We start from the raw sequence: 25,763 nt of genomic DNA on the forward strand, positions 1-25,763 counted from the left end.
GTGCTTTCTCACAGTTTACCTTTAGCTAATGAATTTGCAAGCTGGTAAATACTTGAATTGGTTCAACCTAACATAAACTTGGCTTTTTAATGGTCCAACTGGCAACTGGCTGGATTGAGTAGAGCCACAGCTTCACTTGACTCTCTGTTGAACTCTCCTTCCGGCTATTGCCTCTGGGTCCCTGGTTTTCCTTGGGCTGGGCTAACCTCACTTATTTGTTAGCTTCTTTTTCTTCAGAAGTTTAATTATCAAACAAAACATTTATGGCATACATTTATACCATGCTTCCATGTTTATCTACAAAACACCGACCAATAACTTGGCCCTGTTGTATACCTGTAATCCCGGCGGCACAGGAGGCTGAGGCAGAAAGACGGCAATTTTGAGGCCAGTCTCAGCAAGTCAGTGAGGCTCTAAGCAACTTAGTAGGACCTTGTCTCGAAAAACAAAACAAAACAAAAAACTAGGAATTTGTCCCAGTGGTTAAACTCCCCTAAGTACATTGCCCCTAGGCTCAATCCCCAGAACCAAAACAAACTAACCAAAAAACTAATCCATTATTTGCATCTCTGAACACCTTCAAGTACATCCCAATTAAACCAAATGCTGTGGGACGCCCGTAGTCCCAGCTACTTGGGAAGCTGAGACGAGAGGATCACTTGAGTTCAGGAGTTCAGGACCAGCCTGGGCAACAACAGAGCAAAATCCCGTCTAGAAAAAGAAAAAAGAAAATAAAAAAAGGAATACCTCAATTATCAAACGGGAAGGGCAGTGGTAAGGCACGTGCGTCCCCTGCCGACTCTCCAGAGCACTGCAGCAGCTTGGGTGCGCAGCCACTCCTAGCCCGGCGGCCTTCTGGGAAAAATAGTAGGATGTTTGAATTAGAACTACAAATCCCGGTAGGCTTCGCGCTGCAGTCCCAAAGATGGCACTTTTCTGGTGAACCTGGATTTTGTTTTCCAGTGCTGTTGGGGTAGCTGCACAAGCTTGGTTCAATGTTAAAAAGAGTCTTTGGGGAAACATGTTAGCTCTCTCGCAGGGGTGCAAAGGCCAACCTTTGCTTCCACAGCTTCATCCATTTGGCGAATCTGCTGTTCTTTTCGCTGGCTGGCTTCTCAGGGGCCTGACGGGAAGTTTGTGGAATCTGCTGTGGAAAGAACGACACGAGGGTGTCTTAGGCAGCCACTGCCATGGCGGCGGCCGCCCCAAAGGCCGGGGGCTCCGTGCCTGAGGCGGGGGGTTCCGCTGAAGCCCCCTTGCAGTACAGCCTTCTTCTGCAATACCTGGTGGGAGACAAGCGTCAGCCCCGGCTCCTGGAGCCTGGGAGCCTGGGCGGAATCCCGAGTCCGGCCAAGAGTGAGGAGCAGAAGATGATCGAGAGGGCGATGGAAAGCTGCGCCTTCAAGGCAGCGCTGGCCTGCGTGGGAGGTGAGACGAGGCTTGTGGGGCCCTCGGGAGGCTGAGGGCTCGAAGGGCCTTGGGGTTCTCGGCCAAGAAGACCACATGCCTAGGAGGCGAGCGACCTGTGTGCCTCGACCCTGACTGCACTCGCGCCTGGTCCAGTGAACTCGGGTATTTCCTCGCCTGACCCTGAGGTTAGCTTTCTCCGGTGGAAATTGAGTCCGAGAATCGGTACTAAGGGGCAGGGCCTGCAGGTTATAAAATGCGCCACTTCGTTCATTCATTTAATCATTAATTCAACAAGTTATAAGCAACTGTCTTCTGCCGGGCGGTGGGGTGCTAACATTTTACTCCTGATACTAACATTTTACTACGTAAAGAGAAGAATGTTGAGAAGGAGGCTGGCAGAAGAGTGCTGAAAACACAGGGAACTGCAAATCCACTGGTCCTTAAGGCAGGAACTGCCACGAGCTGCTGCGTGCGCGGGGAGCAGGGAGGGAAGATGGCTTTTTTTTTTTTTTTTAAAGGTATTTATTTTTTAGTTGTAGTTGGACACAATACCTTTATTTCACTTATTTATTTTTATGTGGTGCTGAGGATCGAACCCAGTTCTCGTACTTGCAATGCGATCTCTCTACCGCTGAGCCACAACTCCGGCCCAAGGGAAGGTGGCTTTTTAAGAAAAAAATTGACTTCTGAGTATTTGAGCATGTACAGCATACCTCCTGTGTGCTGGTAAAGAGGCTGATTGCATATTTGCAGAAGAGTTTGAATCTTACTGGGAACAAAAGACATTTAAGAAATGAGTAGTGGGCGAGTGCAAATTTTAAAAAGTGAAATATATTAGAAAGAAAAGAGATCTTTTTGGAGCTGGGGCCACTTGAAAGAAAGAGCCATAAGCTGGGCTGGGGTTGTAGCTCAGTGGTTGAGCGCTTGCCTAGCAGGAGTGAGGCACTGGGTTCCATGCTCAGCACCACATAAAAATAAATAATTAAAGGTATTTTAAAAAAGAGCCATAGCAGGAAATCTGGGAAGGGAGGAGCCCAAGATTTCTTTGAACTTACATTGATTCTGAGATGGTGAGAACACATCTGTATGGAAGTGTCCTGCAGCTCAGGAAGGTTGCATAGGAATAGCATTTTGGGATCAGCTGTTTGGTAGCTATGTGGTCTTGGGAAAACTTCTTAACTTCTTGAGAGTGGCAGAATCATGAGCAATGTTAGGAAATGAAAGGAGGCAGAAATGCTAAAGGAGACAGAAGATAGATCCTGAATTGTGTAATATGGAGGCAAGTGGAGAGTGTTAGTGACTAGTGCACTAGTGGCCATGGAAAAAGTCATCTTTTTGATCCCAAACAGTAACCCCGAAAACATACCCAAGAAATCTTCATCTCTGTTTTTAGGATTTGTCTTGGGAGGTGCATTTGGAGTTTTTACTGCTGGCATTGATACCAATGTAGGCTTTGACCCTAAGGATCCTTACCGTACACCGACTGCAAAAGAAGTTCTCAAAGACATGGGACAGAGAGGATTATCCTATGCCAAAAATTTTGCCATTGTGGGTGCCATGTTTTCCTGTACTGAGTGTCTGGTAGAATCTGTAAGTGTCTCTCTGCTTTCTGAGAAATCCTTACCAGCTGCTATCTCACAAGTGATCTGTCACTGAGTTACATTCCCCAGCCCAGTTAATGATTTTGAACATTTTAATTTATTGGACCTGGGTATGGTGGTGCATGCTTGTAATGTAATCCCAGCTACCCTGGAGGCTGAGGCAGGTAGAACACAAGTTCAAGACCAGCCTGGGTAATTTAGCGAGACCCTGTCTCAAAATAAAACATAAAAAGGGCCAGGGGTCTAGCCCAGTGCTGGAGTGCCCCTGGGTTTGATCCCCAGTGCCCCCTTCCCTCACCCCTGCCCCACAAAGACATTTTGGAGAACCTGAAAAAAATTTTGGTTACTTCTCAAATACTGGACTTGATTACAGTGCTCTAGTGCCACCTGCAGGAAGCATCTATGGATACATTTAAATTTTAGAAACTATACTTTTAAAAAGGTTTCCTTTGGATAGTAACTAAATTAGCCAACTGGAAGTCCTGTGTATTTTCTGGCTTGTTTCTCTGGCTTGACCTGCGCTTCTGCCCCCACAGTACCGGGGCAGATCAGATTGGAAGAACAGTGTCATCAGTGGCTGCATCACTGGAGGAGCCATTGGTTTCAGAGGTTAGTAAACAACTCTCAAATGGTTTTCCTTTGTGGCCTTGGCCAACGTGCTGATGTTGACATTTCCAAGTATGAGTGTTCCAGGGACACTTGATATTCTTCTGACAAATAGATCTTGACTGCTTCTGTGTTAACCCAGTTTTGGAACTTGCTATTATCTCTATCAGGGTTTCTCATCCTTGGCCTTTGGACCAATAAATCTTTGCTGTGACCGGGGGGTCAATCCTGTTCATTGTAGGATGTTTAGCAAGATGCAGCAGCACTGCTTCAGTTGTGACAATGACAAGTGTTTCCCAATGATGCCAAAAGTCCCTTGGGGGGCACATCACCCTCACTAAGAACCATTGATCCAGTCTATCTTAGAAAAAAGAACTGCCCCCTTATTAAGTATATCCAGCAACTTTCTCATATAGGTAAGTTGGAGTTTTTTGGTTTGCAGGATAGTACAGAAGCATAGCTAAGTCCACTCAGCCCTGGAAAACCCATTTGTCCACGTGTGCAGGCCATGCTGAACTTTTAGCTCCAGTCATTTTTAATGTTTACCCATTATTCTTAATTTTAGACAGTTGTCAGTTGTATTTTTGTTTTGTTATGCTTTGCAGTTCTGGGGACAAACCCAGAGCCTTGCTAGGCGTGTACTCTTCTAATGAGGTATTTTTCCAGTCCCAATTATCAGTTTTAATTTTATATCTAAATCATAATGGTAATGTTGTTCTGCAATTGAGGATTCTTAGAATTCTTCCCATTGAAAGCTAAATATAAACATTCTAGAAATGTTAGATTATCAACTGTAAGCAACAAAGGAACAAACTGATCCCCACCATTTCTCTCTGTTAGCATGCTGATCGAGTGTGTGGTGCAGACCTCAGGGACTTGAGTTTCCTAGAAGCAGTATCTATTGCTGGGCCACTCTCCATCATTCACACCCTGACTTATCTGGAGCAAAAGCCTCTCATCTTCTGAGAGTCGGGATGATTTGCTGTCATTAAAGTCTGAATTTGCTCTTCACATAGCCATATGTAATTTATAGAGTGACTTTTCTTTTGGTCTTCTTGTTGCTTAGCTTGTCAGGGCCTCTGTGAGAAGCTCAACTCCCTCCAGGACTGCTTTGATCACCTTCCCAGGAATTTATTCCATAAACAGATAGGGTAAAAGGCCATATGCTTTCATTTGATTCCAAGGGCTGGTTCTTTTAACCAGTTTCCTGCCTTTGAGGGGCTATTTCCATAAGACTAGAAGTAGTAATTCTTTGGAATGAGAAAAGTTAAGTTAAATAAAACACAAAGACTTAAATCTTTTTTGGTACCAGGGATTAAACCCAGGGGCACTTAACCACTAAGCCAATTTCCCAGACAATTTTTTGTATTTTATTGAGAGACAAGGTCTTACTAAGTCGCTTAGGGCCTTACTAAGTTGCTGAGGCTGGCTTTGAACTCGCGATCCTTCTGCTTCAGACTCCTAAACCGCTGGGATTATAAACATGAGCCACCCAGCCTGGCTGGTGTACATCTTACATGCTTCTTCACTGAAATTTTTTTTAATTCTTTTTTTTTTTTAAGTTGTAGATGTACATAATGCCTTTATTTATTTATTTTAAAAATATTTTTTAAGTTGTTGATAGACCTTGCTTATTTTATTTGTTTATATATGGTGCTGAGAATCGAACCCAGCACCTCACACATACTAGGCAAGTGCTCTACCGCTGAGCCACAACCCCAACCCTTCACTGAAGTTTTATAGAGCCACTGTAGGTTGAATGAGAATATTTAAGCTGGTTTCTCTGCATCTGTGGGTATATAAACTTTTTGTGAATGCATCCTGACCCAGCATCTGTTACCACAGGTAAGGTAATATTACTTCTGTTTGCTTTACAGCTGGCTTAAAGGCTGGGACCATTGGTTGTGGAGGTTTTGCTGCTTTCTCTGCTGCAATTGATTATTACCTACGGTGAGAGTAATTGCCTGTGGGGAAGGAGGACGCCAGCCCAGGATTAAAGCTGTTTTCCGGAGGAGAGTTTCTGTACCACTTGGCACTTGCTTCAGGGGCTGAAGACATTTGTTTTCCTTCATATAGTTGGTGTTTTGAGGGAGCCTCCTGGCTGCTCTCTGTCTCTAGCAGTCAGAGCAACCACACTCTGTGCCGCTCCTGGATTCCAGCCAGCCTTTTCAGGGGATGGCTATGCCAGATTGTCTCCTTGGAGCCTTCAGGAGACATTGTGTTGACTGTTAGGAATTAAACTCCACAAAGGCTCAGTCCTAACCACATCCTGTCCTCTGGGTTATGGGCACGGAGGTGGCAGTATGTTCATATATACCCAGGAAGCTCCTTTGCCTTGGAACACCGTGCAAGCATTCATCTCGCATGCCAGAGCAGGGCAGAGTAAATTCATGCCATTCAACCAATTATGTCATTTTGTTTTGTTTAGTGTTCTGCCATTCTTGTTAAAAGTATATATATATATTTATATTACAGTTTAAAGGTTGGTTTATTTTTATTTTCAAATTCCACAGTTCTCAAAAATGATGGTAGGCAGTTCAAAGAGTGACAATCCAGTGGGAAAGTGTGACAAAACTCCTGAGAAATCTAGGACTGTTGGATTTTCAGGGTTTGTGTGGACTGGGTCATCTCCACCAGGATCATTAGTTTGGCCAGAAAGCAGCCCTATCTCCAGGAGCCTAGTCTAGCTGCTTTCTAGGATGCACTGAAATTCCTTGTGTGACTCCCTCTGGCCACTTCACAGAAACCCTCCAGAGCTGGCTGATAGGCATGCCTGCAGTTTGCTGAACCACACATTGGTTTCAGGCCCAAGCCCAGCTCCAGGACACATGTGGAGGGTCCTACTGTGGTCATCCTGATGACTCAGTCACAGCAGCTACTGGCTAAGGCCAGACATGGTAGAGGGGCTACTCATTGCCGCCCCTGTTCTCCACTATCAGTGGATATTTTGTTTTTGACCTCATGGTCTTATGCTGACAGTAGCAACTCAGCCTCATTGTGTGCTGTGGAGGCACACACACACAAATATATATAAAATACGTACACACACGTGTGTAAATGGTTTTTTGTGGTTGGCCTCCACTGCTGTGCTGTTTTGCTCTGGTGCAGTAGTGGAGTAGAGCCGATGAACTCTTGGGCTTTACCTCTTGGAGGAACAGGCAGGTAGGCTCAGTGGGGGCCACATAGTGCTGGCTGCCTTTTTCCTGTACTGTAGCTCCTCCACATTTTCCCCCCTTTTCTTTCTCATTTGCTGTCTTCTATCCTACCCACCCTTAACTAGAATCAGAGACTCAGCTTCAACATCCAAGCATCCCTAGTGTGTATTTGTGTTATGTCAAAGGATAGCTGGTGACACCTTCTTTTAGCTGTTTCCTTTCAATGAATGTAAGCTAGTACATAGGGCTTCTGTCCTCTGTGGTGAATTCTACGTGTGATACTTGCCTCCTTATAAGCATGAAGCTGTATCATCACTAGGCCGTTGGGAGCATTCCTCAGAGCTCTGGGAACAAATTTAGGAGTCCCTGGGTTCAATCCCCAGCACTCAAAACAAAAACAAATTTAGGAGTGTTTCCTGTACTGTCCCTAAATATTTCAAACCTAGGACTATTCTGAAGCAAGGGCAGTCAGTCCTACCCGGTACCTGTCAAAATGCTCAGATGCCTGGGATCTTCTATCAGCTAGTCTTGTGCATGGGATTGAGTACAAGAAATGCTGCCCTCCCAATTGACTTGGCAAAGATGAGCCTGGAGGATGTCAGTAGCCATCAGTTCAATAAGCCAAGCCTTGTCCACACTGACTATTCAATCAAGAGAGGAGATGAATAGCTTCCTGTTTTAGATGACTAGGGAGCCAGTATGAGCTCATAAACCAAACAGCAATTTTCAGAGACATCTGTTCTTGATCTCCAGAATAAACACAGTATCCAAGGGCATAAGCTGGTGGGAGCGTACATTAACCAAAGGAGGGTGGGCCCTCTGGGGGATACAGCTTCTCCAACAAGCAGATTAGACCAAAAGACTGACCCAAAGACATGCCACTTCCAAGGAAATTGCAGAGAAAAATTATCGAAAACCAGTGGACAACTAATGGTCATCTCTCTGAGGTACACTGATGGCCAGGTCAGTAGTTAGACATGAAGAGGACTGCAGCAGCCTGGTCCAAAGGGAGGTCTTTGTGTCGAGCAAAGAGAGGGCTGGCTTATTGCCCCCACACTCTGTCCTGGCTCCCAAAAGGAAGGTTCAAGGACAGATAGCTAGGTAAACAGGTTCCTAGAAATTCACATCTGGATGCAGCTGGAAGTGTTAAATATTTAGATTGGTGGTCTTCCCTGGACTACTGAGAACACAAACATCCACACCACAGGGCTGAGTTTTGTGCAAATGTTGGGGCTTTGCATTTTTTTATTAACATTTTCCTTTCACATGGTTTACATCAATTTATAATAATCTACATAAATTGAAACAGAACAGAGACAAAAAAATATATCCTTACCAACTTATTAAAGTCAAATATTAATGAAGGGTCCCATCCTACCTCTATCAGCAAAACTGGCAGCCCTCACCCATTGCCCAGCAAGGACAGGCATCCCTGGGACTCCTGTAGCCTGTCCCTTCGAGTCCTGTTGGCACAGGCTGCCCTGCTAAGTACAGTGACTGGGGGTTCTGGGCTGCAGTCCCTGGCTCAGGAGAACCCACCAGGTATTTATTTCCTCGGTGCAGCTTAGTCCATGTCTGGCACCCGACCCTCCCCACTCAGTGGAATTTATAAATATTAATTTAAGCCTTTTGCATTTCTCAGCTCTTCCAGCCTTCCTGTTCTCATATTGCCTAAGCAAGCTGGGGGCTGCAGTAGCTGTCTGACACTGAAAAGCAAACATTCTGTATTTGGGGGAGGCAGGAGACACCCATTTGGGCTGTAATTAGCTCTAGCTGGGCCTCTAATTTGTAACTGACAATCTTCTGGAAGCAAGAATCTTCCATACCACATACCAACAAGTGCCAAGCGGAGACTTCAGGAATGGTCAGATGGTGGGATCTTTTCCTTCACTTGCCCCAGGGAGCAGGGCTCCTTGCTAAGCTGCTAACAGGCAGCTGAGTGGTCAGCATTTCCCTATTCCAGCGTGAAGAGTATACTGTTCCACTGGCGACAGGTATAAAGTAGATCAGGAAGGCCCCTGCCTCTCTCCAAGCAAGTACTCCTGCTTCAGGGCCAACAAACCCTTTAGACTTACCCCTGAGCACGAGCAGTGGGAGCTGTTTTCCCTAATCCTAAGAGCCTAGAATGGCCGCTGGCACATAGAAAAGCCAGGGAGTTGTGCAAAGGTTCAAGCCCCTTTTGCTGGCACTTTGGGAATAAATATTACTCCTTTCCAGTACTGAGCAATGGGTCTCAAAGTTGGGAATGGCACCTCTTGATCCCCTGCAGTGTCAACAATGAGGTTCCCCAGCAAAACCCAGTCCCAAGAGAGGCAGGTGCCCGTGATTCTTCATCCTCTAATTTCTGGGAGTTTCCGGAGTTCAACCACAAAGCTGCATCTAGAAGCTGGGGCAAGGGCAGCACCGTGATGGCTGGCAACTGCTGGATTGTGCCTTCCTTTCCCAGGGTCTGGAGCGCACGTGGCAGTTGGGGCTGCCCCGTGGCAGTGCTCGGCTGTGGAGAGTGTAAAATCTAAGGCAAAAGTACCACGAGGTATGTGAGGTGCCAGGCAGCCTCCGAGATGGAGCCTGCATGCTTCTGGACACCTGCACCAGCCACAGAAGTTGCCCTCCAGGAAGCCTGGCTCCATCAGGAAAGCCTCTGTAACTCACTGCCAAGTGCAGCTTCCCCGCAACTCAGGCCAGTGCTGACTGTTCCACCTGGCTTGTTTCCTCAGCAGCCTGGACTCTCCTACCTCCCCGGACGCCTTCCTGACCCTCTGGCTCTCTTGATAGCAGGTCACTTGTGGGTCTTTATACTCAAAGGAAATAGAACTCCAGGGGGAAAAAACTGAAAATTCAGCAGTAGAAGAAACAGTCAAAGACGCCTCACTGCTAAGCAGGAGACAGAGCAGACAAACCCCAGAAATCAGCCCTCCAGCTCTGTGCTAAAGCGTGGGATTACTGTGAGTCTGTCTCCTTGTCCAACATTTGCACAGGCAGCAAGGCAAGCAGGTGTGCTCCCACAGTGGAGGGTGGGGAGAGGCCCAGGGCAGTGCATTGGATAGGCCACCACTGCTGCCCAGGACCTCTGCAGAACTTTCCAGGTGTTTGGAGCAAAAACTGAAGCTGCACATGCATGTGGCCGGGCTGGGACAGAGGCAAGGGTGGAGGACACTGAGGGGAGGCTACAGTCTAGGAGCAGGGCCAAGAAAGGAGAAGCTGGTGGCAGCTACAGAGTGCCAAATAAAAGCCCTTGGACTGGACTCAGGAGGAAAGAAAGGCTTGGGGGAAATGAAAGAATAAAGCAGGCTGTGTGCCCACACATGGTCGGTCACTACCTTTTCTGCATGACAGATAGACATTAAACAATTCCCAAACAGCACGGAGCATTAGACACAACTAGAGGTACAGAGGGCAGGAGCCGGGGTTGGCGGTGAGGCTGGGGGCTGGTCAGCTGGCTTTGTACAAGGTGGCACAAAAGATGCACATATTCCAGTTCTTGGAAGTTGGCTTCCCTTGGAGTCTGGAGTGCTGGGCTGGGGAGTTTCTATTGCAGTCTTTCAAGTCTGTGTTGGGCTCTGGCTGGAGGGGCTGGCTCTGGCCACCCCCCACAGCCACCCCTCCTCGGGCTACACATCAGTGGAAAAGTACAGTGTGTTCCGCTTCAGTTCTGCAAAGGAGATGGGGGGGTGCTGCAGGTAGTAGAGGAGGACCTGCACCTGTGGGGAGACAGGAGAGACTAAGGTTGGAGTCCTTGTCTTCCTGGCCCTCCTCATCTGATCTGTTGAGAAGAAAAGGTCCCTGGGCGGGGGACGGGGGGGGTGGTGGTGGTGGGGGGAGTCTGTGTTGCCCCCTGCCCTCCCAAGGATGGCTTTGGCCACCTCCTGAAAGCCACACCTTCCTTTGAAGCCCAGGTGTGTTAGTCCATTATAGCACTAGAGGGCGCTGCAGGACAGAGGGTGGGGAGTCTAGAGCCACTTCCCCAACCTCAGTCATAAGGTCAAACCTGGGCCTGAGGTCAGCTTGGCATCTCTGCCCTGATCTGGTCTGTGTCTCAGGGAAGCCTCCTGCCCCTGATAGAAATCCCAGGATTCTCCTATATTCCTGGGCTTGTTTTCTGAGACTGAGGCCCTCCCAGGAAAGCAGGCAGCACCTAGGACAGATATTCTCTGGGCCCTTGTCTAGCTCACATGTTTTGGCCTGGGAAGGGCAGGACTGTCCACAGCCCTGCCTTCCTGGTGGTGTCATATACACCAGCTGCCCAGGAGGAGAGAGGTGTGGAGACTTAGCTGTTTTCGCTACCCCTCCACCTGGGCAGTGCTGAGGTACCTGTGCCATGACATCATGGGACCAGATGTCTGCAGCCGATGTGAGATGTGCTTTGCTCTCCACTTCTGAGGGTCTCAGTAACGTGGGGCCAAACACGGTGGCCAGGTTGTGAAGCGACATTTTGTTAATGGGCTCCTTCTCGGCAACCCTGAAAGAAAGAGCAGGGAGATCAGAATTCACTCCCCAGCGGCTACTTGGAGATGTAGGGCCCTTGGCCTTAAGCTCCAGGAACTCCTGGAAGGACTCCTGGAGGACATCTTGCCTCCGTCTTTTTAGAGTAGAGACCTGCTGGTGGGAATGCACTAAGCCAAAGGATCAGTGCCCAGCTATGTCTCCATATATTGCTGTGACAGATTCCCAGCTTCTAGGCCATCGCTGACCTGATGGTAAACTGCCAGGGCCAGAAAGACTCACAGCCATCTACTCCAACTCCCCTGCCTTAGAGAAAATGTTACTGATCTAAGAACTTCTCCTGCAATAGCACATACTTGCTAAGGTGCTTTGAGGTGGGTACTATTATTATTATCATTCCCATTATGGAGATGAAGAAACTGAAATACAGAAAGGTTAAGTGACTTGTCCACAGTCACATACTTAGCAAGTGCAGACAGCTGGGATCTAAATCGGGGCAGTCTGCCCAAGAACCCATGCTCTCAACCATTCTGCTCTTTACCTGTGATCCAACAATCTAGCTGTGGGGACTGGTGCAGGAAGAGTCAGTGGGAGGAGCAGGGGGCAAGGTGGGGAGAGCCTGCAGCTAATTAGCTGTAATCAGACCTAGGTTCTGCCTGCTGTGCTGGGGCAGAAGCAGCCCTAACTCCAGTAGGAGCCCAGGGCCCTCCTCCCTGCTGCTCTAGGGACCTCAAGGCTGCCTCCCTTTGGATCTTTCCTGCTTCTCTTGCATAATAGGCCAGATGCTGTAGATCTTCCCTTGGATGCCAGCAGGAGTTGCCATCTGTGCCCAGTGTCCAAGAAAGCCTAATATCACCAAACACACCGAGAAGCGCTGGGCCTCCACTGTTCTAGGAAGTGTTTCTGGGGTTGAGACAGACCAACCCCAGACAATGTCCCTCACTGCCTCCTTCTGACACCATATAGTTCCCACCCTCTGGGCAGGAGCCATAGATGTTCCTGCTGTTTTGGAAACAGGCAAACATTGCAATGCTAGCAGACAACTGTGCAGCGGGCAGTGCTCCATGTGCGCATGCGCGTGCACCCCCCCCCCCCNTTTAAACTCAGAGTTTTGTACTCCAGACTCTGTTCCTGGCTTCTGTGCTTGTTGCCTAGTGCCTAGAGGGCTGGAGGGAGATCACAGAGCCAGAGGCCCAGATGTGGGAACAGACTGTGCCCGATTCCCAGGGCAAAAAACCTAATGAATTTTCCCCCCCCTACTCCTCCTCTGTGCATCCTCCCCACAACACTCGTCAAACTATTTGGGAATTGGTTGAGGCTTTGGTTCTGGCCAAACCAGAGGGAAAATGTCTCATAATGGGAAAAACAAGACACCAACCCCAGGCACATCCAGGTCTCCCTCCCTCCAGAGCCTGGCCTGGCTGCACTGCAGCAGGCGCCTGGGCCTGAGGGTGGGAAAGCTCAGGGGGCGAGGGTGCTGGTCCACAGAGAGGCCCTCTCAGGGCTCCCTGGTTGTGGCTGGCAAGTTGATTTAAAGGACACCTAAAGGGGCTGGGGATGTGGCTCAAGCGGTAGCGCGCTCGCCTGGCATGCGTGCGGCCCGGGTTCGATCCTCAGCACCACATACAAAACAATGATGTTGTATCCGCCGATAACTAAAAAATAAATATTAAAATTCTCTTTAAAAAAAATAAATAAAGGACACCTAAAGTACTTTAAACTACTATGTATAGCTATAAAGCTCTAATAACAAATAAACAAAAAAATTTCGAAGGGCTGGAGATGTGACTCAGTGGTTTAGCATGCCTAAATTCAAGCCACAGTACCCTACCACCACCAAAAAAAGGGACACCTAGTGACATCTCTTCCTCACCCATGCCTGAATTAATCCTGGGCTCAAAAGTAATTCAGGTGATTCAAGGACACTTTATGGCTAACTTCTAATTCTGAACCCTGAGGCAGCACCAGCTTGGTTTGCCCTAACCAGGGAAGTTGAGAAGGGACTTAGTTTAGGAAAATGTAGGTGCTAGGCACAGATCTGTAGCTAACCTAAGCAAGTCCCTGTGGGCTTGGGGAATCGCTTTCCCTGTCTATTAAATGAGGCATCAGTGGAGACCAGTGGGTTTCAAACTCAACCGACTCAAAAAAACAAACACATTTTATGATGCAACCCAGTATACACACGTCTATAGTAACTGAACAAAATGCACTTACACTTCCTGCTGCAGTGTACCCTGATGCTGCCCTTTCTATTCACTTAAAAATGCTAAAACTAACTGACAGGTTGAGGCCCATTAATTGTAAAGTTCTCCGACAGCCCACAGCTCTAGTCTTACCATTCTGAGCACTTCATGGCCAGTGCCTGAGGCCTTTGTTAGGACCCACATATTTCCCAAAACAAGCTGTGTGTGCAGGAAGTTGAAAAGCAAACTCTTGCACTGTTGTGGGTGGCCTAATAGAAGCCAGTACCCACTAGGAGGTGCTGAGAAGATGGGGTCCCCTAGCGGGACATGTGGGGCTGCCTTGGGTCTCTGGCCCTCCGCTTCGAAGACCGGTCTCATTACCTTTTCAAGTGTTCCAGCAGGAAGAGGAAGGTGATGAGGTTGGGGTCGGGCAGGGAGCGGAGCAGGTGCATCATGCAGTTCTCCTTGGCGGCAGGGTCTGACAGGGCTGTGGGGAAAGAGGGGCTAGAGCAGGGCTTGGTTCCTAGAGAACCCCTTGCCAGAGCTCCTGTGGCCACCAGGCTGTGAGACCCGGACAAATCCAGGCTGCTGGTGTTCAGGGGAGTAGATCCCATAGGGGAGGCCTGGCATCTGGGTGGTCTGTTAGCAGCAGGTTCCTCCAGGAGGCCCTCCCATGACTGGTGACTAGGCCAGAAGGCAGGCTGGTGAGAGCAGTCCCTTTCCATCCCTCCTACACAGATCTTTGTCCCCAGTGCCACTCCACTCCCAGTCTATATGCTAGGTTCAAGCCAATGGTGGCAGTTCTGCCGGGGGTGGGGATGTTCTATTAACCACCTCTCCCCCAGGGGTCCTCACCCCCCAGGGGCCAACACCCTGCCTGCCCCAGGAGAAGGAAAAACAGGAAGGATGCACCAAGCCTGGATCTGGCCCAAGCAGGTGGAGGCAAGAGCCCTGCCCTCAGCAGAGGCGAGGAGAGAGCAGCCCTGGAAAACACAGCACAAGCTGTCCCCAGTGCCTTCTGGCTCATACCAGCCTCTTCCTTGGCTCCGGGTTGCTGGCTTCTGACTGCTCACCTCAGGGAAGTCTTCCCTAGATATCTCTGGTTCCAAGCAAGCAGGTCAGTGTGCAAAGAGGACAAATGGAGGGCTGCCCATGGGGACGTGAGGGAAGAGAGGCAGGCCAGAGAGGCCCCAGCCTCTGCACCAGGCCCAGCAGCCGTATAGCCAGCTGGTGCAATGGACAGGCCAACGAGCAAGGGAGGCCACAGTCCTTTGCTCTTTACTTCACTGGTCAGGAAGGCCCAGCTCAGCCCAGTCCAGCCTCAAGACCCAGGAGCCTCACCGATGCCTTCCATAAAGGCTGGGTAAAGTCGGTCTGTGAGGAGAGGCTCAGGCAGTTCCCGGAAATACAGCTTGAGGGTGCCAGCAATGGCATTGATGTCCATGTCACTCAGCATTAACAGGATGTCCTTGTTATCTATAGGGGAGGGGGAAAGGTCAGGGACTGGCCTCCAAGTCATCCCTCTCCCCCACATCCAGCCTTTAGCCCTTTCCAGCCCCACAGGGACTGTCCCAAGGCAGACCACCACCCACTTCTCTGCCTCTGACTTCCCCCAGAAAGGTAGGACATAGGTAGTACCCACAGGATCTGTGAGCAAGCTCTGTTGACTGGGGTGGGGGAGACAGAGAGACAGGCTAGGTTCTGTCTGCCATGGCTTCCCAGGAAAGGAGGGGAGGGAGAATAACTTATCATCCAGAGTCCTAGAGCCACAATCATACCATGTGGCAGGCAGCCTCCTTCCCAACTGGAATCTCCCCCCGACTGATCTCTTCTGTGGAAGGCACTTCATTTTTCACACCTAAAATCATGTTCTGACAAAATCTCAGCTTCTAGGTTGTACAGGGGAGCCATGTGCCAGAACGTTCCTGACCTGGGTCCTATCTTCTACCCCAGGCTTCCCCCATGGGCCCCTCTCCACCTGGACTCATGGCTGCTGGTCCAGTTTAGGCTTCTTGACCGCTGGGTATGGTGACGCAACTGTAGCCTGACCCAGCTGAATAGGGAAACCAGAGGGCCAAACCCCACCCATACCACACCAAGGGGCTCATGCAGAGGCAGAACTGTCCCACAGGACACCAGGGCCTGGAGACATGAGGGAGGCCAGCTCAGGCCATGGCTCTGTGATCTCCCTGCAGCCCTCTAGGCACTAGGCAACAAGCACAGAAGCCAGGAACAGAGTCTGGAGTACAAAACTCTGAGTTTAAACCCAGGCAGGAAACCTACAGGCCGGTAACCCTGAGCAAGTGACTTGGCTTCTCTGAGATCTGTCCATGTTCTTATCTGTAGCAGTGGATTTGAGACTGAGAAAATGCAGATTACATGAGAAAAAGCAGAAGCAGGCTGGCCACAAGGACTCAGAGACAGCCTGCGCTGTGCCATGGTGGACTGTGTGCACGTCACAGGCCAAGGCTGCCCTGCCATCAGATCCAGACCCCTCCATGCAGAAGGCCTCCTGGTCCAGTGAACCTTCCTACCCACCGTACCAGCTGGGCCTCCCAGACTCACTGGCATCAAAGACAGCTTTCAGTGCCTGGATGTCCGTGGCCACTCCTGATATCCGGTAGATGCCAACCTCCTCGATGCCCCTCTTCTCCACCTCTTCCACACACTGCCGCACGATGTAGGGCACCTTGGAGCGCTCCCGCCTGCGGGCAGAGGATGCAAAGGGAGGATGGAGGGAGCCTCCCAGTGCCAACTGCACCGTCCCACCCGCCCCAGCATACCTTGGCCGCTAGGATAAGGGCTGGAGGGAAGGAAAGGGTTAAGGAAGAGGCCGTGCCACCCCACCCTACACAGCCCACCAAGGCCTGCCTCTTGAGCAAGGGCACAGGTGAAAGAAAGTTCTGGGAGATGCCCAAAGACCCTAAGAAAGAATGTTCCCTGAGATTCAAATGCTTATGGTGGGGGGTGGGGGTGGGGGTACAGCTCAGTTGCAGAGTGCTTGCCTAGAATGCCTAAGGCCCCGGGTTCAATTCCTAGACCTGGAAGAAAAAGTAGTCTACACAAAGAGGTGGTTCAGGGCCTGAAGATGAGTGGCACAGTGGAACAGTATGACCTGAGGCACACAGCCCTTTCCTGAGCGGCAGCTGCTCCCGGCCTCCAAGCTCAAGGGTGGCCTGCAGTCATCAACAGTCTGGTATTTTCCCCATGAGATCCTCCAGTGTTTCCGTGCTGGCTCACTTATTTCTAAAGTATTGTGTCACCCAGAGAACACACCTCTGCAGGCCACTTTTGGCTTCCAAACAAGCCGTCTGTGACTGTTGACCTGGGGGTGATTGATTAAGTGCTGGCATAGGCAGGGGGGCTGGGAGGCCAGGGCTGGTAGGGACCCGAGTGCTAGTCCCAGCACTTGGACTCCAAAGCAGCACCTACTTAGTCACCACACTGATCTTCACCCCAAAGACGCCGGTCTGCTTTTTGGATGGGGTCCTCTTCAGGCTCATGTCCCGGCTGGTGAATTTCATGGAGAATTCCACTTTGATCTGGTTGGGGGATGAGTCAGGGCAGGCATTAGTCTCCCGAGGGCATAAGTGTCCATGGACTGCCTCCAAAACAAAGGGGTCCCCCCCCCCCAGGAGTGCAGCAGCCCTACCTCCCAGGGCTCCATCTCCACCCACCCCCAGGTAGGAGTGGGGAAAGGCATGGGCAGAGGGGAGAGCCCCAGCTGGGCTAGGGGAGGGGGCGCCAGACACTTCCTATCCCCAGGAACTCACCCCATTCATCTCAATCACATCTGTGTGCCAGTTCTTGGTTTCTACAGTTTGTGGATCCAACTGCAGAGAGAAAAAGAGAGGGGCTGTGAGGGAGGGAGTGGGGACAGCTCAGAAACCAAGTCAGTACTCTTCCTGCTAGGTGGCAACTGCTCACCAGCCAGCAATGGTTAGGAAAGCGGAACCTTGATGCTTGCCAGGCATGGTAGTGTACACCTGAATTCCAGCAACTCAGGAGGTTGAGGCAGGAGGTTTAGCCTCAGCAACTCAGCATGATCCCGTCTCAGAATAAAAAAATAAAAATGTCTGCTATGTGACTTAGTGGTAGAGCATCCCTGTGTTCAATTCCAATAATAATAATAATAATAATAATAATAATAATAATAATAATAATAATAATAATAATACCACCTTAATGCTCATCTTGAAATCTTGAAATCAACCTTCAAACTTCAGGTGGCTCCAGCCCTCATGCCCCTCCCAGCTATGGCTGTTGAAGGACCTCCGGACCCCATGGAGGTGAGGATCCTCTATTAGTCACTTTTGCCCATCACATCACACTGACTCCTGGTCACCATGCTGGGAAATGGATTTTATCAGTCCATTTCACAGATGCAGCAACTGAAGGTCACAAGAAGTAAATAACTTCCTCAGCCATTTGAGCTGGAGTCGTCAGAGAAGATCTAGACCTTGGCCCGTGCATATCGGAACACCAAATGGGTTTGAATCCCTGCTCCGTAGCTTGCTATAGTGGAGCCTGGGCAAGTTTTTACCTTGCTAAGCTTCGTCTGTATGGGGCAGCCAGTACCAGAACCTGCCTCACTGGACTGTTGCGATGAGATAACAGGTTAAGGGATTGGCTCCCAAACAGGCGAACTCTCTATAGGGAAGTTCCCAGACCTGGGCTGGAGCTCCAGGCAGGAGTAAGTGCCAGGAAAGGGTCACCGATATCCCACACTGGGACTGTTCAGAACTCCCTTCCTCTAATTCAGTGGCCTTCAAACTCAGTGGTTTGTGCACCCACAAAATAATTTTGAAAAACAATGTGCTCTGGAGCACATTTTTAAGTCATCTCAACATTTCTAAGGCAAGTTCAAATTGCTGCAAAGAATGTGATTTCCAGAATAATGTAAATATTGACAGCTTAAAATAAAACCATTACATCATGCTTTAAATGTATACAGTAGAATCTAATTACTGTAACGATCTGATACCCACCATCCTCCACTTAAAAACACATGAGCAAGCTCTTTGTTCCCTTGCAGAATCACTGTTCCATTTCTCCTTAAAGGGTTCCTCCTAGTTTATATTTTAATATTTTCAAACCTTTTACTCATTGCCATATTATCATTTGCTCCCAAAATATACCTATACATTGAAATGAAAAATTTCCCGAGACCACAAGGCTCTGAATACATAAAACATATTCTGGACCTGTTATTACCATGATGAGCAGTGCACACTAATAAAAATAAACCAACACATCCCACATTTTAATAAGTACCAAGCAGCCAGGTTAACACTATGGTGGACTTTTATCTCTGAATGAGATAGACAGGACACCTCTCCTACGTTGGGGCACAGATCTCTACAGATATTATTTTTTGCTAGAGTAAAATGGGGGTTAGCACCGACTCTGTTCACATTTTTTTTTTGTCTTTATTTTAAAGGATGTAAATGATAAACATTGTCACTAGAGGAGGCTAAATAGGGTTATATTACAGCAGTGTTAAGCAAGTCTTTAATCTCTTTACATGTCATTTACCTTAAATTACCCATATATCTTTGATCAAACTTTAAAAAAAATTTTTTATAGGTATAGATGAACATAATGCCTTTATTTTATTTTTTTATTTTTATGTGGTGCTGAGGATCGGACCTAGTGCCTCACACACGCTGAGCAAGTTTTTTGCCACTAAGGTAAAGCCCTAGCCCAAACTTTTTTTTTTTGGTACTGAGGAATTGAGCCTGGGGCACTTTACCACTGAATTACATCCCCAGCCCCTTACTTTTTAATTTTATTTTGAGATAGGTTCTCACTAAGTTGCTTAGGGCCTTGGTAAGTTGCTAAGGCTGGCCTGGAACTTGTGATCCTCCTGCTTCAGCCTCCCGAGTCACTGGGATTACAGGCGTGCACCATTGTGTCTGGCTCAAACATCTTAAATGACCTCTCAGCCGATAATCAGGCCCTTGTCAGTGCAGTGGAAGGCAAAGAACTAGACAACACCTGGCTAGAAGGCTTTGTAACCAGCCATTGGAGTCTTTAGTTTTCTCAACACCTACTCTGACGTTTCTGTGGCCCCTCTATTGTCACCTCCAGGGTCTGGGTCAAGTCATCACAGGAGCCTGATCTTCAGGCCTTCCATCTACAGAGGGGAGAGGTGCCCATTCTCAGGTGGGCGTTGAGGACCTGCAGCTGATTACCTTTGAGCTTTCCCTGCTCAGCCAGCCATTGGGACATCACTGCATACCCCAGAGACGAACCACTGCTCCGACGGGCCACCACCCTCACAGAGGGAAACTGGACCTGGGTCAGTCAAGTCCTTTTTTACCTTCTGTCTCCCACATACTGGCTGGGGACAGGGGGCACCCAAACCTCCTATGGGGGTCAGGGGGCTGCACCCAGCTGGCCCTAAGCCTTGTGTCTGGGCCAGCTGTGGTCCAGGTCCCATCCTTAACAGTCAGTTCTCTGACCAGAGGAGGGATGAAATTGAAAACGGGAAATGGAGAAAGGAGTGTGGGGGGAAGCCCAGGCCCCAGGACCTCCTCAAACACAAAGGTAGTGTGAAGCAGCCAGCCTGCGGCTGCCCAGGCTCTCTGGTCCAGAAGGCTCGAGGCCAGGGGCCTGAGTGGGTCCCATCAGAAGCCCGATTTTGACATCACTCTCCTGAAACCTGCCTCCCCGCTTAACTTCTTTTGTCCCCCAAATCCTGCCCGGACCTGAAGCACAGGTTGCTTCTTGCAGTTCCTTCCTCCCATCCAGACTGCTGGTTCTTCAACATAGGGTCCAAGTCTGCCCCCAGCTCTGTCCCCCAGCAGTGACCACAGGGAGTAGAGGGATCTCAGATGACTGGGGCAGATGTGTCCTTTGGGAGACACATTCTGAACTGACCAGCCTCCCTCCTTTATTTTGCAGTGTTGGGGACCAAACCCAGCAGGTGCTCTACCAGTGAGCTACAGCCCCGGTCTGCGTCCAGCCCTTTGGAAGGCAAGTCTCTTCGGGTAGCAGCATACCCCTCAGCCAATTCCACCTGGCTGGATTCACCTCAAGCCATTCTCTTGCTCTGGTTTCAAGTGACCTGGCATTTCCTGGCAGCTGCTATGAACTGAGCCAGTGGTCCCTGCCTAAGTCCCAGAGTAGCATCTGGACACAGCAGGGGAAGGGCAGGATGGAGTTTCAGGCTGACCTGGGTCTTCTATTCCATTGTGTGCATCTGAGCAGGTCACTGAACCTCCTTGAACCTCAAATTCCTCGGGGGTGGGGGGGTATCTATGCCTACATCTGATGAATTTTCCGTAAGTCTGGCACTAGAACAAACCCTTGACACACAGCATCTCAGTTCACTGTCATAACAAACCTGTGAGGTTTAAGCCTTCATAGCTGTTTTCCCATTTTACAGATGAGGACACTGAGGCTTCGAGGACTGATTAGCTAGGGAATGAGAACTGGGATACAAAATCAGTTCTTCCTGACCTGCTCTTTCTGATAAAGCTGCAAGATAATGAGCACTGTATTTAACCAGGCACCTGGGCCTGCAGGCAACAATGGCACCTGCCATCACCTGAATTTATTCAGAAAGGAGACATGAGGCCTCCTGGCACAGGGTCTGGTGCCTGGCAGGTTGCCTCAAGCACAAACTCCCATTTCTCCCCTCCCCATCAGGTGGTTCTGTTTTGGGACAGCATGTGAGGTAGGAAAAGCAACTCCTGACGCTAAGGCCTGACTCTAGCCTCTCTCTTCCAGAAAGCCCTCCCAGAGAACCCCAGGCTGCTGGAATCCTGGTTCTTCTCTGCCTCATGAAGAGCCTGCCTCCTCCATTTGCTGTGATTTCACATACCTCAGCCTTTCTGAAGCCAGCCCTGAGTAAGGCGTCCCTTTCTGGTTTGCTGTGAGTCCCCACCACTGCCATCTTCCTGATCCCTGCTGCAGGTGTGGTCCTGGTACCTGCCCAGGAAGGCCTGTCCAGCCCCTCAGTGCCCTGACAATGATGCTCAGACTCCCAGGAGGCCAGCAGCCTTCAGAGACCAAGTCTATTTCAGGATGTCATTTAAATACAGAGAAGGGAGGGTGGGGAGCGGAGAGGGACATGGCACATTTTCCAGCAAAATGATGCTGCCTGAATCGCTGTGACTATTTATAACCCCTGGGAAATGTGGACTCTGCTATTTCCTGATTAGATTAGTGCTTGGGGTGGAGAAGCCAGCCCCTGGGATATCAGTGAAGGGGAACACCTGAGTGTTCACCCCCTAATCCCACTAGACAGGGGCCATCCATGGGCCCTGGGGAGCAAATACCTGGGGGACAACAGATCACTTGAAAGAGACAGATGGGGGTTGCAAAGAGTCAGGCTGGGGGAGACCCACCAAGGCCCCTCTTCACACCACAGGTAATCATATGCAGTGTGTTCCCCTAGGGTGGGCACAGGCAGGAGACAGAAATGGGCCACAAAATACCTTGGAGAAAGTTATTAACGGCAACCCAGTCATGTTCTTTTAGTCTTTGCCTTTAGCCATGGTTGAATCCTGGCCACACATTCTGACCCATCCCAAAGAGAAAAACAGCTGACCTTTAGGACTGGTGTCTGGGAGAGCACCAGGAACCCTGCAAAAGATCCCAGGCCTCTGCTGGAATATTGCAGGAGTCGGGAAAGGCTGCCTCCGCTTTTTAGACCAAACTGGCCCTCCATTTAGAACAAGAAGCACCAAAGCAGATTTACAGTAGGGGCAGGAGGACCCGAGACTCTGGACATGAGATTCCTCCAGAGCTGTTTCAGTAACGTCCTAGGGGCTCCCCAGTTCAGCCCTTCCTCCCAGTCCCAGGCAGGGAACTCCATCACTGTCCTTGCCTCACCTGTTCATGGCCACCTCCCATTGCTTGGCATTTGGGGCCACTCTTACCACTGGAGGTCTCCATTCCTGCCTCCTGGCAGATGACAGAGCCACGCTCAGACCTGAGTCTGACTGCCGGGCTGCACGGTCCATCACGCCACACTCCCTCAACCACACAGCTTGCCCAAGGTCTTCTGGGGGTGATTTCTGCTGCCTCCCCTTCCTGCAAGGTCCTTACATGAGGCCCTTTAATCTTCTATAAGGAGCCTGTGATGGCCCCATCTGTGGGCAGCTAAGGATAAACAATCATGTTCTCTAGGGCTGGGGGTGGGGAGGCACTGAGCCGCCTTTAGCAAGCAGAGGCCCCACCTCTGAAGGCTGAGCCCCTTCCCTTAAAGTACCCTGTCCCCATCACTGCCACAGCAGGGACCAGAGGCCCTGAGGAGCTTGGCCTCCTGGCATAACCCCTAACCTCCCACCCCTCGGGCCTGCTCCCACACTTCCCTTGGCTCTTGCTCTTCTCTGCCCTTGGCCCCCTGAGCCTGAGGCCTGCCATCCTAGCTCTGTCCTGGGAGGCAGACCCCCCCCCCCAGAAGCCCCAAGTTGGTTTTAGAGGTTAGTAAAAATGAAGTGTTTTTTAACAAGGGCAGTAAATCCAGTAGACTGAAGTTGTCACCCTAAGAGGCAGGGCAGGAACATTAGAAAATAACTCAAGAGGGACCTCAATCAAATCGACTGCTGATCAGGGCGCCAAATGGAAGGCAGAACCGACTGGATGTGTTTTTGGGATCCCTGCCACAGGCCGAGCATCAGGTCATGGAGGCAGGGCCCTGATCCAGGCATCACGTCTGATGTGGGTACATTTCCTGTGGCTCCCACACCAGGACCACAGTGGCGGTCCTGGGCTGGTTTTCCCCTGCCCTCTCCCAAGTGTGGTCACATGCTTAGGGCTGGGTCCCCTTGAGACACCAAACCAGCCTGTTATTGGGACATACCACAGGCGTGAGAGCCGTGGCAGGGCGGCAATGGGGAACGGGGAGCTGCCAAGAGCCTGCCTCGCCTCCCTGGAGGAGGGCACTGGAGGATTCCGTCAACGTGGCTGCTCTGAGAGACCCAGGGAGAGGCTGTGTGGGGAGGGAGAGGCTGCCAGGGCTTCTATTCAGGGCTCCAGCTCAGCAAGTGGGTCAGAAAAGGCCAGGGTCAGGCTCAGAAAATTATCACCTCATCTTCCCAGTGACTGGGCAACTCCTGCCATGTGCCCAAGCCAATTTTGCCTCTCTGGTCTTCGCCGTGCAGGGACAGTTACAGCAGGGCTGGCTAGGCTGTCCTGAAGCCAAAGTCTGCCCACCTCCTCCCAGGCCAGCACCAAGGGGCTTGGCTGACTGTATTCCAAGGCACCCGGAGGAGGCCTTTTCGCCTCCCTTCCCCCCTCTCAAGAACTTTGAAGTTCCCTGAGGCCCACATATGGAAGGGGTTTAGCAGCTCTGAATGCGGCTTTTATTGAAGCCAGGTTAGCCTCTTAGCACCGGAGGCAACCTACCTTCCCCAATGTTCCCATTCCCATGGCTCAGCCTGCCCTCTGCATGCCACACTGTTGGTCCCTGGGCCAGGCACAGCTGACCTTGAAAACCTGGGCTGCTTATGGAGGTCCCTGCATTTAGGCACCTCTTCCCCTGAGCTGGCCCATACACCTCAGCCTTCCCTACCCCAGGCAGCCTGAAGACTTCACCCCAAAGCAAAAGACTACAAACCAAAAGCAAAGAAGCCCAGGGCCATGCTGGTGGCACCAGGGTAGCAAGAGCAGGGATGGTGGTCACTTGGGAATAAAGAAAGGGGTCAGGACAAAGCAGCACAGAGACAGCCCTCAGCAGCCAGTCCCCACAGGAAAAAGGCTACCTTAGAGGTCTCAGTCCAGGCAAGAGGCTTTCTGAAGTCCTGATAAGGAAATTTCATGCTAGTTACTTATGGGAAGACCATGATGGGCTAAGAGGCCTCTCTCTGGTCTTGCAGAGGTTTGGTAAAAACTATAAAACCCTTCTCTGAAACTGACTTCATTCTCCCCCCTCCCCCAGGCCAGGAGCACTTTCCGGGCACAGAGCCTGCTGCCAGTGAACATGGGGGAAACAGCATTTCCACCGCTGACGTGGCTCAGTGTGGACTCTTTCCTCAGGCCTCACATCTGCAGAGTCTCGAATTCGCCACCCGTCATCGACAGTAAATGGCATGTCCACTGCTGTGCACAGCACGCCAGGCGCGTACCACACACCCTGACGTTGATGGACGGGAACCTGGCACCTCCAGAAGTCCTCCAATCTAGGGCATGTCACCCTGACCTCCACTGGCCCTGTGACCACCCATACAACTGGACAACGGAGACATAGCTGCAGGGTCAGGACGGGCTCCGGGCTTCCTCCTTGGAGGCCCTGGAAGGCAGGTGGCACTGTGGGTAAGAGCCTGTGCTCAGGTCAGGCTCCTGGGTATGAACACCAGCTTCTCTGCTAAGCCACTCATGGGACCTCATCTGGATCATCCTTTGAGCCTCAGCTTCCTCATACATCACATGGTGTGGATAATCCTAACACCTTGCAGGGCATCGAGGGCTGGGAATGGCAACTGGTACTCGGTGTTGAAAATGCACCATCATCACTAAACTGCATCGAAACACTCCTGCATTGGCTGGGGATGTGGCTCAAGCGGTAGCGCGCTCGCCTGGCATGCGTGCGGCCCGGGTTCGATCCTCAGCACCACATACAAACAAAGATGTTGTGTTTGCCGAAAACTAAAAATAAATAAATAAATAAATATTTAAAAAAAAAGAAACACTCCTGCAGCTTCACACTGCACTCCAATTAAAAGGCAAACTCCTTGTGGCCTGCAAGGCCCTAGGCAATCTGGCCACTGCCCCCTCATCCAGCGTCATCCTCTACTCCCCACGTGGTGGCCTCTGCCTGCCTCTGAACACACCGACTCAGGGCTTTTCCCTTGTTGGTTCCTTTGCCCAGAATGCATGGTCCCTAGATCTCTCTTGGACAAATCCTTCTTATTATTTAAATCATAGTTAAAAAATGACCTCCTCAAGCGAGGCCTCCGTCCCTTTATTATCTAATCCATGACCACTGCTCCTACCCTCCCTTGCTTTTTTCTTCTTTTTGTGGTACTGGGGATTGAACCCAAGGGTGCTCTACTACTGAATGATTTTGTTTATTTATTTATTTTTTTGGAGACAGGGTCTAGAAAGTTGCCCAGGCTGGCTTCGAACTTGCAATCCCCCTGCTTCAGCTTCCCAAGTAGCTGGGAGGACAGGCATGTGCCACCACGCCTGATTTCATTTCCAGCCTCCTGAGCTCACATGCCGACCTCTGCTGTCAGAGTGTCACGAGGGCAGCGCTTCACCTGCCGGCCCCTCTGTGTCCCTTGTGCTCAGCACATGGAAGGTGCTCCATCAACATTTGTGGACAAATGCATATGCTGGGATGTGGGGGACAGAGACAGCAAAGCCGTTCCAGGCCAGAGCTCCTGAGGACAGGGGTCAAGATGCCCCACATT

The 25,763-nt window shown here is 50.2% G+C and overlaps 2 protein-coding genes across 5 annotated transcripts in view; one reads left to right on the forward strand and one right to left on the reverse strand.

Moving 5' to 3' along the window:
- The first annotated feature begins 939 nt into the window (after positions 1 to 939).
- Timm22 (translocase of inner mitochondrial membrane 22) lies at positions 940 to 25,421 on the forward strand. Of its 3 annotated transcripts, none has more exons than XM_048793358.1 (4): positions 940 to 1,428; positions 20,305 to 20,376; positions 21,133 to 21,277; positions 24,290 to 25,421. In XM_048793358.1, the coding sequence occupies exons 1-4, from the start codon at positions 1,191 to 1,193 to the stop codon at positions 24,327 to 24,329; spliced, it is 495 nt and encodes a 164-aa protein (XP_048649315.1). In that variant the 5' UTR covers positions 940 to 1,190; the 3' UTR covers positions 24,330 to 25,421. The 3 variants fall into 3 exon arrangements, with proteins under 3 accessions (XP_048649315.1, XP_048649312.1, XP_015356523.1); XM_048793355.1 differs by having other exon boundaries at positions 21,133 to 21,252; positions 24,290 to 25,420; XM_015501037.2 differs by lacking the exons at positions 20,305 to 20,376; positions 21,133 to 21,277; positions 24,290 to 25,421 and adding exons at positions 2,804 to 3,000; positions 3,548 to 3,620; positions 5,495 to 6,022 and having other exon boundaries at positions 1,079 to 1,428.
- Positions 7,983 to 25,763, reverse strand: part of Abr (ABR activator of RhoGEF and GTPase) — a 70,657-nt gene continuing 52,876 nt past the window's right edge. For both annotated transcript variants that reach the window (XM_015500936.2, XM_015501038.2), the window contains 7 exons: positions 17,172 to 17,231; positions 16,831 to 16,940; positions 15,964 to 16,103; positions 14,740 to 14,874; positions 13,780 to 13,885; positions 11,084 to 11,231; positions 7,983 to 10,473 (listed from right to left, as the gene is read on the reverse strand). In XM_015500936.2, the coding sequence (XP_015356422.2) occupies positions 10,384 to 10,473; positions 11,084 to 11,231; positions 13,780 to 13,885; positions 14,740 to 14,874; positions 15,964 to 16,103; positions 16,831 to 16,940; positions 17,172 to 17,231 (789 nt within the window). In that variant the 3' untranslated portion in view covers positions 7,983 to 10,383. The remainder of the gene's footprint in view (positions 10,474 to 11,083; positions 11,232 to 13,779; positions 13,886 to 14,739; positions 14,875 to 15,963; positions 16,104 to 16,830; positions 16,941 to 17,171; positions 17,232 to 25,763) is intronic.

This window comes from Marmota marmota, unplaced genomic scaffold (genome assembly GCF_001458135.2).
Source record: "Marmota marmota marmota unplaced genomic scaffold, marMar, whole genome shotgun sequence".
In the NCBI taxonomy this organism is placed as follows: Eukaryota; Metazoa; Chordata; class Mammalia; order Rodentia; family Sciuridae; genus Marmota; species Marmota marmota.